This window comes from Pleurodeles waltl, chromosome 8, assembly GCF_031143425.1.
Source record: "Pleurodeles waltl isolate 20211129_DDA chromosome 8, aPleWal1.hap1.20221129, whole genome shotgun sequence".
NCBI classification, from domain to species: domain Eukaryota; kingdom Metazoa; phylum Chordata; class Amphibia; order Caudata; family Salamandridae; genus Pleurodeles; species Pleurodeles waltl.
Genome location: NC_090447.1, coordinates 806,118,180 through 806,135,665, shown reverse-complemented (window position 1 = coordinate 806,135,665; position 17,486 = coordinate 806,118,180). Strand labels below are relative to the sequence as shown.

The 17,486-nt window shown below is 42.0% G+C and overlaps 1 protein-coding gene across 1 annotated transcript in view; it reads right to left on the bottom strand.

The window, feature by feature from the left end:
* Positions 1–17,486, bottom strand: part of NALCN (sodium leak channel, non-selective) — a 2,264,872-nt gene that overhangs the window by 1,209,076 nt on the left and 1,038,310 nt on the right. Inside the window, exon 11 of the mRNA XM_069205064.1 lies at positions 13,328–13,495. Coding sequence (XP_069061165.1) covers positions 13,328–13,495 — 168 coding nt within the window. The remainder of the gene's footprint in view (positions 1–13,327; positions 13,496–17,486) is intronic.

Here is a 17,486-nt window from a genome sequence, read left to right as displayed (position 1 = left end):
GGAACAAATCCCTGAATTGGATAGGAACTCGTATGAAACCTGGTATGGCAGACTCACTCTTTGAAGATATTAAGATGATCAGAAGGGTAAAATGGGTGGGCAGGACCCACAAAATATTTAGGGGTGACTGTGTGGTGCTCTCATTTAAAACTCCAAAATTGGTCGAAGACATTCTGAGAAACTTAAGTCTGCGGCAGATCACGGATCACAACATTTTACTGCTTCCTTTAGTTTTTTTTTATAACTGCAACCCAAGACATGATCGACCTGGTCTTAATTCTGAAAAACAACTAAGCAAATCTGAGAGAAATTACACGATCCCTATTAAGAACAGATTTCATGCCCTTTGCTTGGAAGAGGTTGACTGACTACCAATAGAGCAGGGAGCAGGTAGGACTAAGCCCATTATGACGAGCTCTGTCCCTGACCTATTGAAGGCTGGCGACGGTCCGGTGGAGAGCATCGGAGACGAAAGGATGGGTATGGAAAAATCACCGAGACAGAATGTCAACGATGAAGCATTAATAAGTGGATTTCCTGCCCAATCGGTCTTTTCTACACCAACTTCCACCCTTCACATAGAGAGTGACATCTTTCCACCAAAAAAGAAAGTAATAAAACATTCTCTTGTGGGACAGGGTACAAACACTTGGAAAGATGATTTCCTATTTTGGAATGTGGCGGTCTGCGCGCTAAAATCAAGGATGAGGATTGGTTAGAATATATTCGATCTTTTTCCTGGGTGTGTTTACAAGGGACTTGGTCTGTGGATACTATTCACATAAATGGCTTTAGGACATTTCGTACCCCTGCAGTTCTTTGTTCACGGAGTAGGGCGAAAGGTGGACATTTATCTCTAACAAGTTCGATTTAATCAAGGATATTAGTTTAATTTCTAATATGTTTTATCAATTGATCACATGTGAACTAAAAAATATAGCACAACTGGTGATTATTAATTTCGATAAAAATGCCCCTCAACAAAGATTTTTATCTGTACTTAAGCTATTGCAGGAAGACTTGGGCCGAGTATGTAATTCCTCACATAAAGAGTCTTTTATTGTGTGGGGGGGCGATTTTAACACACATCTGTGTCTTCAAACTGATGAGAAATCTTGCTCTTTTGGCACAGGTGGAATTGATGATTCATTTAATTTTATACATAATCACTATGGTAACTTGTTGAACGACGTACTATTTAAACTCAACCTCCTTTTTTGTAATAGTCTAAATCATAGTAAATCACAGCTAAAACCTACTTTTAACGGCAGGTGTGCTAATACAATAATTGATTTTATATTAGTATCTAATAATTTTCTCTTTTGTATATCTGACTATAAAATCCAAGACATCATGTTCAGTGACCATTATCCTCAAAGCTTAAGCCTTGTATTGCCACAAGCTACAAACAAACATAAGGGATTAGCAGAGAAGATAGTGAATATTGAATTGGGAGCAAGAAATGGTTATACTATTAGGTGGTCACAAATTGAACCCATAGGCTTCATGAAACAACTAATGAGTAAATTTACTAATGAGTTTGAAACTTGCCTCTCAGATAACATCAGACCACAGGATTGTAGTAAAGCATTCACTGCAATCACCTCTGAATTAAAACAGTCCCTCACAGTAAGTTCTGGCAAATTTAGATCTCAGGCAGACAAAGGATGGTTTGATAGTGAATGCACACAAGCCCACAAAAATTTAAAACAGTATCTACAAAGCCAAAATCCTGACAAACATGAAATAATTTTTTGGAGGAAAGAGTATAAAAAGGCTGTAAAAAAAAGGAAACAGAATTTAAAAAATGAGGCATGGCATTCTCTTTATGATGCAAGTCTCCAGAATGACAACGTCTAATTCTGGAAAATAGTGAACCCCCCCTCTTGTGTGATGGAACGTCACCAACTATTGAAATAGCCATCATGGAAGAGGAGTGGGCCACTTTTTATTCCGGAATATACTCCTTAAAAAACTTGGCCTTGGACTTAAATCCCCTTAGATCAGATTTTAACCACATTATTCCACCATTTAGTCTAAATGAGGTTAGTGATGCTATTAACGCCAGCAAAAGCGGGAAAGAACCAGGACCAAATGGAGTTCCAGTTTATATCTATAAGTCTAATGTTTTATTATAGGGCCCATTATTGACACAGGTTTTACACGCATGTTGTGCCACAGCCTTTATTCCAACCTGGGCTGAATCCGTTATTGTTCCAATATTTAAAAAAGGAGACCGCCAAAACCCTGCATGTTATCGTCCAATTTCACTGCTTGATACTCTCGCAAAGATTGCTGGACGCATTGTTTTAAATAGGTTGTGGGAATGGACGGAAGATAACAACATTCTTTCGGACCTGCAATATGGTTTTAGGGTCGGGATAGGGACTATGGAGCAGGCCCTGAATTTAGACATTATGGGGCTCATTCTGAGCCCGGTGGGCGGCGGGCGCCGCCCGCCGGGCGGAAACCGCCGAAAGACCGCACCGCGGTCAATAGACCGCGGGGGTCATTTTGACTTTCCCGCTGGGCCGGCGGGCGATCGCCAGAAGATCGCCCGCCGGCCCAGCGGGAAAGCCCCTGCAACGAGAAAGCCGGCTCCGAATGGAGCCGGCGGAGTTGCAGGGGTGCGACGGGTGCAGTAGCACCCGTCGCAATTTTCACTGTCTGCATAGCAGACAGTGAAAATCTTTGTGGGACCCTGTCAGGGGGCCCCTGCACTGCCCATGCCAGTGGCATGGGCAGTGCAGGGGCCCCCAGGGGCCCCACAACACCCATTCCCGCCATCCTGTTCCTGGCGGGTTTTACCGCCAGGAACAGGATGGCGGGAAGGGGGTCGGAATCCCCATGGTGGAGGATTCTCTGGCCCAGGGGAAATCCGGCAGGAAACCGCCGGATCCCCTTTTCTGACCGCGGCGGTAAGAATGGGCATTGAAGCACCGCCAGCCTGTTGGCGGTGCTTCCGTTGCCTGTGGCCCGTGGCCCTGGCGGTTTAGGACCGCCAGGGTCAGAATGAGGGCCTATATCTGGTAAATATACGAAGGCCAAGTCAGGAGCCTTATATCTTGTGTTTGTTGACCTGACTTCAGCATTTGACTGTGTGATTCACAGCAAATTGTGGCCTATCTTACTGGACATGGGGGTAGATACAACAATAGTTCACTTCATTAGGGAATTATATGCTGGAGCTAATGCTAGGGTGCCCTATGGGCCTCAGGGGGAATGTACCTCAGCTTTTTCTATAGAGCGGGGGGTACGTCAAGGCTGCGTTTTAGCTCCCTTACTGTTTGCCTTATATATTAACAAATTAGAGGAGGTGTTATCTAATGCTTGTAGTGATCTTCCACAAGTTGGTCACCGAAAGATCCCAGCACTCATGTACGCGGATGATGCCGTTTTGATGGCCCGCACTCCAGTAGCTTTGCAGCGGTTATTAACAACTTTTGATAATGACATGGAAGCCTTAGGCCTCAGAATTAACCACTCTAAAACCTTTTCAATGACATGTGGTATAAAATCCACAAAGAAACCCCAGATCATGTTAAAAGGCATGAAAATAGACAACACTGTTTTTTTCTCATATTTAGGTATTATGTTTGATAATAAAGGCACATTGCCACAAGCCATGAAATCCAGGAAATTGCTATTTACAAAAACTATTATGGCTTTAAAAAAAATTCTAAAAAGGTTGGTAGAGCGACCCCCAAGGACATGATGACACTTTATAACGCAAAATGTGTCTCCGTCGCACTGTACGGGGCAGGCATTTGGGGATATTGGAAATGCAATATTTTACAGCTAGCTGAAAATGATTTTTTAAAGGCCATTTTAAGCGTCCCAAAATCTACCTCACAAAAATGGGGGTAACATACCTCACAGACTTAATAAGCATCCAACCAATTTTACTTTGGCATAAAGTATGGACCTCTGATTCTGCTAGATGGAATAGAGCCATTATAGAAGATGCTAAAGTACTAACTAATTCGTTGAAAATCCCATGGCTGAATTACATAAAGAACTTTCTCACGGAGTTGGGTCATCCTGAGCTATATTCTACTCCAGATAAAATGGAAACAATCGCTAGGAAAGATTTGAAAAACATCTGCCTTACCCATCTGGCCGATTTGAGATGGGTTATTGAGGTAAAGAAATCCAGCGTAAGGAGGAATCTTTTGTTGCAGCAAATAGATGGCATGGAACCATATTTAAAATACATATCAAACTCAAGGCATCAGTATGTCCTCACACGTTTAAGACTAGAGAATTTTCATCGTCTTGTTAGCTTTCCACTTACTAATGATTGGACTCTAGCTCTGGAAAAATGTCCTTGCGGTTCAGTGTCTGACCAAAGTACAATGCACATACTCTTTTTTTGTAAATTCTGTTCTGATTTGAGGAAAGTGTTTGTGATTCAATTTTTTAAATCCATGCATTTTGAACAATGTCGCCCAGCTTTTATTTACCTGTCGTCCCTCCCATCAATTATGATCTGTAATGGATTAGCTTTATATTTATGTGCAGTAATTAAGGCTAGATCACATTATTAGGTAAATTAGCGAGGTTCTTTTTTTACCTCTATAAGTCTTTTAGCCAAGCTAATAGCTTCTGTTTTAAAATACACAGTTTTATTGATTTTACATTGCTTCCTATGAGAATACATTTAACTTCCTGCAGTAAAATCAATTACATGATATTAACTTTTTATATGGTCTGATTTACTTTGTATTTCTTTCATCTTTTAGGATTGTTGATTGATGTTATCTGTATGTATTACCTGCTTTTATGATTGTGAAATACAATGGAATAAAGTATTTGATGATGATGCAGTTGCATCTGTCATTGTTTGTGAAGGAAAGCAGAAGTCTTCTCTCAGCTTGTAGAAGAAGGCATCTATTGAGACGTTACTGTTTGCTTGTAATAACCTATTACAAGCGAATAGTTATGATATTTTTTATTACAGGTGCTTTCTGATGTCAAAATGGCACTGTAATCATGAAAATATATTGCACGTTTACACTAAATCAGTGAGAAAAACCCGTTCAATAGATTTTGAGAAATTAAGGATCAAAAATAAATGTATACCTGGGCGGTTGGGCTCATGAGAGTCCCAAGATCATTCTGCGAGAGCGCAAATTAAAACATGGAGCCCTGTGATTGGTTGAGAGGCCTGTTTTTCCCATGGCTTTTAGCACTCTTGCAGGAGCAAGAGGCTCATGTGAGTCTCAGGAGAGCGCGCGCTCTGACTGGCTGGAAGTTAGAAATGAAATGGCAACCATTACTGTTTGCTGTGAAAAAATAATGGTATAGAAGTAAAAACGCTATATATAAACGCAGCAGAAAGGCATGCTGTCCCCCTAGAATCAGAGAGAGGAGGTGTCCAAGGAATAACCACTGTGATAAAATAAAATGCATACTGTTTTTAGCTAATTTTTACGATCTTGAAGGACTCTTGCAGTATTGTGAATAGTAAAGAAGGGTAGATGAGCTCTGAATTCTCTTGTTTAATAGGAATGCATATTTTGGTCATTGCTTTTAAGAGGCAGTGTGTAAGGGATAAGTACAGTGATGAGCAGATGGTTAATTCCTATTTTCAAAAAAAGTTACGATCTTGCCAGACTCTTGCAGGATCCTGAACAGTAGAAAGGAGTAGGTGATCATTATATGCACTGTAATATGCACACTTATTGCTGTAGAAAGGAGTATTAATGCAGATGGTGTTTGTCAGAGTGTAATATATACACCCATGAGCTTTGTAAGAGTTGTGAGTACGGTTCAGTCTCTTCTCACACCCTACTATGCACATCCATTTCAGAGAGAGGGGCATTAGCAGGGAGGACAGTCTTTGGACAGAGCATACTATGCGCACGTGTCATCCAAGAGAGAGGTAATCTGAGACAGAGTTGTGACAGAAAAGGCCAGTCAATGTACACAGCCTAAAACGCACACCTGTCATCTAAGAGATAGAAGTATGGAAGGAGAGGGTAGTACATGTACACACCCTACTATGCACAATCGTCATCTGAGCCAGAGGTCTAACAGAAGAGGCCAGTCCATGTATCGACCCTATTATGTACACCTGTCATCTGAGAGAGCAAGAACTTAGTGGAGAGGTAGTCTCTTTTCATACACCCTACTACTCAAACCCATCATCTGATAGAGAGGTCTGGAAGGGGAGGGAAGTCTATGTACACACCTTATTATGCACTGCCGTTATCTGAGAAAGAGGTGGGAGAGGAGAGGTTAGTCCATGCAGACACCCTACTATGCACACATAGCATGTAATAGAGAGGTCTGGGGGAAGAGGCCAGTCTCTCCTAACACCCACTATGCACACCCATAATCCAAGAGAGGGGTCTCATTGAGAGGCCAGTCCCTCTATACAGATTACTACGTACACCTGTGATCTGAGATGGAGGTCTGCATTGAGAGGCCAGACTCTCCCCACACCCTACTACACACACCCGTCAAGAAAGAGCTAGGTCTTAGTGGAGAGGCTACTCCATCCCACATACTACTATTTTCATAAACTTTTGTTGAGATCCCGCGAGACTATCGCAAGAGTAACTGACAAGCTTCAGGAAATGAAGCTTGCTGAATGGACACGTGTGATCTTGCGAGAGACTTGGACGACCTGAGTAAAAATTACTGAGCCTGCCACGGGGTATTTTTCGATCTCGTGAGCATCTAGCAAAACTTACATGGAAAATTACTCAGCCTGCCACAAGGTGTTTTACAATCCTGCGAGAGTCTTGCAAGATCTATGGAGGAAGTAAAAAAAAAGGGCTGAGGCTCAACCAACAGTTACCATTCTTTTTCCATGGTTGAATAAATGCTGTGATGTAAATAGGTGCAGAACCAGGGATAGCTCAGATTGTTCTTGGTGATTTGGAGAAGAAGGAAGCCCGTTGGAGTTGTGCTCAGCAGTAGTGACTGAATTTGGCCATGAAACAGACTGGTGCCTTTAGCTGTAGATAAGGAACTGCTCTAAGTAATTAGAAATTTACTTTATGAACTTTGTTGAGAAGTGTCAGTAAGTGTACTACTGATGGTAAATGTAATCTATACAAGATTTAGTGAGTCAAAACCTGTTTGTATAAGTGCATGATTATTAATATAGGTTTTGGGAGGTACACTTTAGTGGAGAGATATCACCATGCATTGGATATTGTGTTAAAAATAAAGTATTCAATCTGAATGTAGTTCTGAATAAAAGAGGCAGTGTTTCTGAAATTATAAAACAAAGCATCTGCAATCTGTTAATACAAGGCCTAGGGTTTTTATGAATCTTACTGTGCATGTAGTGTACCCCTATGAGACGATTCAGTGGAGATATTACCATTTCTATAGTAAAACACTATGCTCACTGTTAGGAAAGGTGTGTAAAGAGGATTGTGTTACTTTCCAAATTATTCTGAATTCATTTTTGAAGGCATTTTATATCTTAATTGTGGAAAAGAAATGAAGTGTTTGAGGCTATAACATGTTTTCAACAGATTTACAAGAAAGGAACATGAAGTTAGTGCTGCTGTCCATACAAATATGTGACTGTGGGTGAAGAATGTAGAAATCTTCAGATAATGTAGTGATGCATCATTGTTATCAACTACAGATCAGTATGAAACTTTATTTTTTTTATTATTTTGTCTTTTCAGAGAGAAAATGAAAAATAGAAGTTATGAAAAACAGAAGTACTATGTCACACAACATATGGAGGAGTAAAACAAAAATTGTTTACTTTGGAAGAACAGTGGAACGGTAACTGTGTGGAAAGTCAGAAAAAAAATTATTGCACAATTGATTCTGTTCTGACAAAATGATCGGCTTATTTAAACAGCAAAAAAGTGATTTCTTTATATAAGGAGGGTTGTTTTGTGCTTGAGCATTGAGTACCTGGGCAGGCACAGTGTCACCAGGTTCAGAAGATGTGTAAGCCCCTGATGAGTTCTCAAGCTCTGCAGCACGGCTAACTCAGCCCGAGCAAGGTGTAGAGAGTACATAGCTCTCAAATGTAGCCACATCCCTGTGGTACTCATGCTGTATTGCTTATTCCGGCTACCCCTGCTGAACTCCTTTTTGCATATTCTGCATCCTACATATTCATCAGATACTTTTTCCCACCTGGCATCCTTGGCAGGATGAGGTGGCTTAGTTGTAGGAACAGCAATAGTCTGTTCATCTGAATCTGATGATGACATTCTCGTAACAGAAAAATCAGCAAAGATTACTACTAATTAGTAGAGTTTGTTGTTTTTGCAGTTTTAGTTTAATAATGTTATTGTTTGTTATGTTTCTAAATTGTTTTTATTAAATAAAAGTTTTGAAGTTACTACTGATTACTTTCCTTAATAGGTTTTAATGATTTGAAAATGATTACAGTCTTCTAATGATGACTTAAAGTGGCAATTCATTCATCAAGAATTGTAACAGTTCTGCTGCATGTATATGTATGGTTAGGGTACTATAGAGAGATTAGTGCTTATACTCACTACAGAATAAAGATTTTTATACAAGAGGTACGTTTCGGTACAGAGGCACATGAGTTTTCATAGTATACTACGCACTGCTGTCTGCTGGTGGAGAGGGCAGTTCTTTTGCACAGCTTAGTACATATTTTTGTCACTCTAGAGAGATGTTTCAGTGGAGAGCTCTGGCTTTGTGTACTCTGTACTACACACGCCTGTCACAATAGGGAGATGTCTGAGGGAGAGGTGAGTGTATCCTTACATTTAAATGTACACACTGGTTGTGCAAGACGCAGTTGTCAACAGAGAAGATACTCCAATTTACGCTCTACTAAAGACATTCATTATCATGAAGAGAGGTATGAGCAGAGGTAGCAGTCTCTACCCGCATCATATTTTGCAGGTGTTACTCTGGGGAGATGTCTCAGTGAGAGGGCAGTGTGTTTTCATATCATACTCTCTATAGATGTTATGCAAAATATACGTATGAGCATTAAGCTAATTTCAACTCTACTCACTTCAATTGTACTTCTTTCATAATGAGGAGAGGTGTGATCACAAAGGTAAGCCACTTTTCACAACCTTATTTGCACAGCCATGATCCAAGAGACATCACACGAGAGAGGCCAGTCTCTCTATACACTATACTTTGTAGAGTTATCATGCAAGAGACTTGTCTCAGGAAACAGGCCAGTTTCTCCCCAGTGCCTACTATGCATACATGTCAGCGTGAGAAGAGGTATGAGTAGAGAGATACATTTCTCCCAAACCCTATTAGAGACACCGCTTACACTGGTAAGATGTGTCAGCAGAGAGATTACCTTCTTCCCAGACAGCACTACATATCGTTGTTGTTCTAAAGTGAGGTATGAGGACAGATACCACTGGTTTACTACACTGTAATGTGTATCCATAGGATATAATGGAACTTGTAATTCAGCGGGCTGGATATCTGTCACATTTTTGATGGAGTAATCACCTCCGCCAAGGTCTTACTCAGGCCCAAAGTTTCCCACCATACTCCTGTATATATTTGCTACACTTGGAAGAGCTGTGAGTGGACAGGGAAATCCATTCCCACACACTAATAAATATGGTTATTTTCCTCTGGAGAGGTGTCAGTGGGAAGGCTAGTGCTTGTTATATTTAGTATGAAATAGTGAGGTCTTACATGTGAAGTGAGTACCATCCCACCCTTCTATGCATATAACTGAGCCTGGGAAAGGTGTACATGGAGAGGTAATGTCTCTTTACACCCTACTCTACACACTAGTTATCTTCATGCAAGGTCTAAGTGGAGAGGCCAGTCTCTCTTCATAGTCTACTAGTAGGGATTATAAGAGATAACTATTGTAATGAAGCAAAATGTAAAATTTTCCTCTAAAGTGTTTTTACGATCTTGGGAGAATCTCATGGGATCACAGAAAAAAACATGGAGGGGCAGCGAAACTCTGGTGCATATAAATTATACCTATTACAACAGGAAATGTTCACTGAAAATGCAAATTTGATTATAAAATGATGGTGTTGAAGGACACTTGTGAACACAAACACTGTCCCCTCACAGTGGTTGTGGAGGGCTGTGCGCTTGACTTTTGAGAACATTTGTGAGAATCATTCATGGTATGTATGGGAGCATCATGGCACTTGTGAGTGTTGCATGAGAATCATCAAGAAGGAATAAAAATGGGTACATAGTATAAACAATATACATGATAAAAGTATAGGGTAGCTCTAAAAAGAGCTTTTTCAAGTAACATTTTGAACAACTGCATTTTTGTGTTTTTAACAGCCCTTATGAAGCAAAAAAAAGCATGAGTACATAGGTTAGTACCTGGTGCACACATTCTTCCATGTTAACTGTAAATTATCAAGGTGATATGATTCTCTCTAATAACTCAAGGCTGCTTACAAAAGTTAGTATCTACTAAATAGAATCTTTCTCCAGTCAAAAACCTTTCTGCAGAACCAAAATGTTGTGTGGAGCATAATCAATACAAGTCAACTGTCACTCGTACACAGGGTCATTCACAAATGCAAACATTTATAATGCGTTCAATACCTCTACACAGCTATGGTGCACTAGGAGCACACACATTTTGTAAACATTCCCACCCATTATCTACACCAAAGCTGTACAGAATTATGTTGAATTGATATGGTAGTTTCTTGCCACTATGTAAACTGTACAAGCTAGGACACTCATTGGATGATGTAATCAGTGATGTCATCAATGCTGTCATTTAAGATGTCATCAGTGAGGTCATAAATTATGTCATAGAACATTTCATGAGTAATGTCTTACGTGAGGTCATAAGCAGTGCACGGAGGGGGCGCATGTTATGTTAGCGCTGCTACTTATAACGGGTGAATTTCTGTATTTTTTTTTGTTCAAAACGTTGACATTGTCAATGAGAAATTCACTTAACTATAATGTTACGTTAACCTTTCATTTTGTCAGTGAATATAATATAAATACACTTTTTAGTGGCACAGTCATGACACCAAGCATGTTTTGTATTACAACCACTGCCACATCTGACCTCTTACGTTCTGAGTGTCAATTTGCCATCGTAAGGTGTGAAGGTTGCTACATATGGCTTACTCTGTGGCACCCCTGTTACTTCCCTTACTACCCCTGGCCCCGGGGCATGAAGACAGTGGCAGAAACATAGGTAAATATGACTTTTAGGACAACGTGTACTTTACGTAGTTTCCATACCATGCCTTTACCCTAAATCCTATGCAGCAATTCGGACACTGTTGAGGAGCAAAGGGTTTTACAAGGGGTTAACTTTGTGATGTCATCGGTTGTCAGAGCGTGTGAGATAACACTTCCAGTACAACACTCGTTTTTAAATTGATGTCTGTGCTGTGGTCGGATTGGACAGCTATACAGGTTTTAAACCGAAAGGTGACAGTGAGCACATTTACCTCTAGAAACATATTAAAGTATATAAAGGGACCTCTCAAATAGACTCAGCTGATGGCCAGTTTTCTGGAGGAACATGGATGTTCTCAAGTGGAATAAAATAAATGAATGAGAGCTTGTTGTTCTTGAACCCACTACTGATTTTCAGTGTATCCCTCTTTTAATAATCTGTCTGTTACTCAGCTGCTCACGTCAGAACCTGTCACACCATTTCATGTCAAACTCTATTGGATTCTCCTAGTTGGCTCAGCTTTACTGCTTGCTGTCACGCCACACATTCATAAAATATTCAGAACGCATTCATAGTGCCAGTGTTTCTTGCTATGCACAGAAATGTGAAGCAACCCTTGAGTTACTTTCTAAACACCTTTGCACGCAGCTGTCGGTTGAAATGTGGTTGGTTACCGAGTAGAGACAGAACAATTCTTTAAAAAGACTCAAATAATTATGTTTAGGTAGTGATGTTAGAAGTAGAATAATAGGTGAAGTTCACTGGGAGGATAACATTCTTAATGTTTCAATCTTCTATATGTTGCAAATTTGGAAGCCTTACTATTTCTGTAAACATTGTCCATTAAAAAATAAACGTAATTTAACCATTCCCGTGCAAGTGAGGCGACTCACCTTATTTAAAAACACTCTACATAAATGCTGTTATGTAGTGAAGGTGGGAATGTTGATAGTAATACTAGGGTTTGGTAGTGCAGTAATGCACTGATGTCTGTAAGTGTGTGTGGCCTACAGAGGAGTTGTGGCCTTTGTGACTAAGGTCCCAGGAGGCTTGTTTCCAGTCCAGTGAGTACCAAGCCTAGCAGTTTGGGCTGGACTGTTCCAATTGAAAGCAGGGTCAAGACTGATTAGCATATGGCTGGGTCCAAACTGGGTTTGTGTGGTGGGCAAAAAACCAATGGATTAAACCCCGATCATTGTGACTGGGGTGGATGTTTTCATTCTTAAGCATTGCATCCCTCATCTGTTCTTTTTGTCTTTGTTGTTTTAAGTGAGAAGGGTATGCCCAGACATGGGTCCCGTGCTCACTGCGCCACGGTGTTCAAGCTAGCCTGGCTAATTAAGGGTGATACACTGAAACTGGTCCCATGATGCTTGCTTGTTTACGGGCCAAGGAGTACCTGGCCTGGCAGTTCAGGCAGGACTATTCCATTAGGAGCAGGGTCTAGAATGATTTGCATATGACTGGGTCCAAACTGGGGCGGCGTCGTGGACAAAAAAAACAATGGATTAAACCCATATCTTTGTGACTGGGGGTGAATGTTTGCATTGCTCAGCATTTCGTCCATCATCTGTTCTTTTTGCATTTTTGACTAAGGGTGTGTCATGATACACGTGAAATAGAATTCTGTGCTTTACAAATTCACAAATAGGGTCTTCATGGACAAGGAATGACAAAGCCAGCAAGCAAAAGAGATATTATTTAAATTTTTTATGTGGCACTGATATACTGCAATAAACCTCTTGACAAGGTATATTTAAAAGTAGGTAATGCCTTGACGGCTTGATGTTACTATCCTTCGATATTGTTGAAAGGGGAAAACTTGGATACTCAATGGGAATTAAATGGTATCGTCGACTTTGGCCTACCAAAGGTAAATCACACAATACTTCTGTGTTTTTTTCACCATAGAAGGCGGCATCTGAGTACCACAGTTTGCTGCCATGAACAGGCGTGTATTTCCTGTGCAGTGAACTGATTTGACTGCATGTGTGCAGCATTACTTTAACTTTAATTTAAATGGGAAAATTATGTTAATTGCACAGAAATCCACTCAATGCTCATTTAACACAGCTTTCTCTGCTTTCAATCTTCTTTAAAAGACGGACAAACACTTTACCTTTTTAAACCTACTGGATATAGATTTAAGGAATTATACAATAAATTTAAAGTGAGCATAATGTAAAATATGTGGTACGTTACCTGAAAATATGTGAATTGTGAGTGATATAGATCTGGATAAATATGCAGAGTTGTTCCAACTACCAACAAGAGCTCAAACTTGTGAAGAGACGAGCTAATGTATCCAGTAAATCCCAAACACCAGATCTTCAGAAGAGCTTCCAAATCAAACAGAAATGTGAATGCAACCTGGAAAAAACATAACAAATCATTGCCTTTTGCAAATGTGTGTTTTTCAGACAATTAGCAAGGCTGCAACTGTACAACTATTACACAAGGATTAGTTAACAATAACAATGCTTAACAATCAACATATGTGTCAATAAGAGAAACCTCGAGTCAAACCTAATGCGGCTGTCTTGCCTGCTTGCCTACACCTGTCCCAAGCTGTTGTGGGGCCTTAGTCGCAAAGTCAGGTTATGCCCCCTTTTGTGTTGTATAAATTTAAATACAGTAGCAGCACATTGCCCTTTAAAAAGAGAGGCCTGGGACAATCACACCCAGCTGGTCTCCTTTTATCATTGTTCTGAATTCGCCACAACCTTGATGTTGTTTGATAAGATCAGCTGGACCTGGCGGGTCATTGATTTGGAGTTTCTGTGCAGCCAGTACTGTGTGGCATTTGTGTATCAGCTCACAAGTAAGTTTGACCATTGCTAGCTCCAGGTCAACAGATCATTGTAGCCTGCTGCAGAGGGGTCTGGACAGGCATGGGCATTTTGTGGTCCACTGTGTGTAGAATGAGGGTATTAAAGGCTGAAAGAATAGGCCTGTTGGATCAGCAGACCTCAATATCAGAACCTCTTGGATATCCGGCAAAACATTGCAATTTTTTAGCCTTAAAGGAGTGTGTGGGAGATTGCTCTAAAAAAGAGGGATGCTCTCCATCACAAAGAGGATAAGGGATGGTGAACAGTCCCTATTAGATCGTCCACAACTGTATTTCCAGACTAAGGGCCTCATTATGAGTCTGGCAGTTGGAAAAGCAGATAGCCAGACTCGCAGTGAGGAGAGTGCTGCGGAATTGGCGGTCTTCCCACCAGACCCATTACAAGGTTTCCAGTGGGCCTATCGGTGGAATCCAAGGTTTCTGCCCATCAGCCCAGTGGAAACTGTGCTGCGGTATTGGTCTCATCTCCACATGAAGTGGAGGCCAATGCCGTCGCACAGGGGGGTCCCTCAGCACCATCGAAATAAGCACTGTCTGTTGTGCAGACATTGAGCATCAGTGCAGACAGTGATCATTCCAATGATGCTGGGCAGGGGTGCTCCTGCACTGCCTATGCCATGGGCAGTGCAGGGTGCAGGGCACCTTGTGACCCCTGACACTAACTTTCCACCAGCCTTTTCATGGCGGGGTCCCCTACATTAAAAGGCTGGTGGAAAGTGGGGTTGTAATCAGCCAGGCTGCACTGAGTTCAGTGCCGCCATGGCTGGTTACAAGCCCTACCGCCACCACCCCCCCCCCGGAATCCATGATCCTGGTGGTGGCGGTGGTCCCCTGGCAGTCCGACCGCCAGGGTTGTAATCGGACCACCAAACTTGTAATAGGGCCCTAAGAATGGAAGATACCTCATTCACTGAATTCTTTGTGAATACAAAAGCTGTGGCAACGCACTATTGCACAGTGTTTTTAATCACAAGGTAGAAGGCCAAGCTCCATATTATAATTGATTCACATGGTGTACCACTGCTTGCAATGTGAAATGCATTTTTCAATTTGTTAAATCTTTTGGGACTGTGCAAACTGCAGTTGCTAAACTTAAGACAGTGCTTTTGTATGCTGCCTGTCTGCATTATTGAAATACATCTACTTGCAAAACATGGGCATGAGAGAATCAAATAGAATAAGAAAGTCGTCTTTTGGAGTTTCACTGCAGTGGCATTAAATAATGACAAAAAGCTATAAAATTTACCAGCCTGGGGGAGCACTCTTCTGTAAGCAGAATGCTGTTTGCCTGGAGTAGTGGAAATGTTACTGGGCAGACTGTGACATTTCTGCAATGTGAGAACATCCGTAGCTTTTTCAACAACTTTTATGTAAAATATGAATCTAGGGGATTATGACACATTTGTTTGGAAACTATACAATTACCTCCATTTACTGGTATTTTATTAAGATATTTTTTTTGAACGGCAAACACAGTAATTCTCATTTTCTTTCAAAGTCTCTGCATGCTCTGCTTCATATGACCTTTATTCCATCCAGCTTTCCACCATGCTCTTGTCTCCTGCCCAAACTTCACATCATATCTTTGTTCTCTGTTTTATTTTCTTGAGACCCATGCTCTTTTCCTACCTACCTTCTTTCTGTTTTGTTTTTTTCCAAGCATGACCTGGATGCACTTAGCTCTTATCACCAGGACGTCCATCCATTCTAAAAACATGTAAACGAAGTGGCCCCTCTTAAGAGTCATTTTCTGGCTCAGTGCCAGCCTCCCTCCTACTACAAAGTTTCTGAGAGTTTGCAACCCCCACTGATGCTAAGACACATTAAGATCTGGCCACCTCTTGGGCATGTGCGTAGGCCAGTAAGAAGTACCATGAAGTATCATGAACAAGTGGCTCGTGTGTGCACTACAGATGGAGCTCTCCCTCCTCTGGATAGGGAGGAGTACTCTCTGGAACACCAAGTGGGGTTTGGAGGCACTGAAAATAGGAGGATATGAGTGGTAAAGGCAGTCATCATGCACCACAGTCAACTCTGACTGATGCTTAGAATGGGCTGTTAGATGTGTGAGCATAAAGGAGTCTGGGCAATATCACACACTCACCGACATGAATCAAACAGGTCTCCAGAAAAGTATTTGGACCCTCTCCACTGGGCAATGGATACTGTTATGTCGTGAGACTGCGACCCAAGTCATGAGTGCTGAGATAGTGTAGCACTCCGAGAGGGGTGTTTTGTGTTGGAACCCACCTGCTGTTGTGTGTAATGGTGAAGACCAGTGACGCAGCAGGGGAGGTGATAAAAGGCCGTGCGGCAGTTCTCCGCGCTATTAAAAAAGGTTACGACCAGCAAAAGTGTAGCACCAGTCTGTGTTTGTACGCACTGGGCCTAGGTTTCACAACAGCAGCCGTACGGCTGTACTGACACACATCCGAAAGCTCGGACACTCACCATGACATCTGACGATGAATATAACTGGAGGGCAGCAACCCGCAGTGGTGCCCCCACCGTTCATCTGCCTCCAGAGGGGTCCCTCTGCCCTCGCCTCAGCCTCCTCTGGGCCATCTGGAGGTTACCGACTACAGTGGATGTGTCGGACCCTTTTCAACACGAGGGTTCATCACGGTGCCCCAGAAGCAACAGATCCGTCCCAGCATTTCCATGCCCCAGCCATTAAGGGCCAGATAACTCCTCAGCTGCAGTGCTACCGGCATTTTCAGCAGTTTTACTTTTCACAGCAGGACCCTGGTGAGTTTCTAACGCCTCCCCAGCTGCATCCCTTGATTGTGATAGGTATTTTCTCATGTCAGCCACTGTTACAGCTTCGGCCTCACCAGCTTCAAAGCTCACCTCCTCCAGTGCTCCTGTTTCCTGCCTGCACTGAGCAGGCTGTTCACCCAGTCACCTCTACTACATTTTTCTCTCTTCTTTAAGACTGCCTGTGTCAATCCTTGTGGTGGGGAGTCACCTCACAACACCAAATGGCATCCATTCCTGCACTTTAATCATTCACATGCGACTGTCCCCTTCATCCCAGGCCGCCAAATGGAAAGAGTGGGTGAGTCGTCTTGAAACGTATTTTGCTGCAATGGCATTAAAGAACGACAGAAGACATCCAATGCTTTTGCACCTGAGTGGGCCAGCAATACACAAGATTGCCAGATCAGTGGCGGAGGAAGGGCTCTCTTATACCACCTTAAAGAATGCCCTGTCAGCTCATTTTGAACCACTTGCCAACACAGACTATGAGCAGTTCCTACTGTGGCAAGCAAGACAACAACCCAAGGAGTGTGTTGAAGCTTTCTATGACCGCCTCCGGGAACTGGACAGTACCTGCACCCTACCAGATACTCAGGACGAGATACATGCCCAATTCATTCAGGGATGCTCGTCAGCAAAGCTCAGAGAAAACATCCTCTAAGTCCCCGGAATGTCCATGGCGGACATACTAACTCTCTGCCTCTCCAAAGAACTCTCAAAGGCAAGAGCAGCACATAAGGAGGTGGCCCT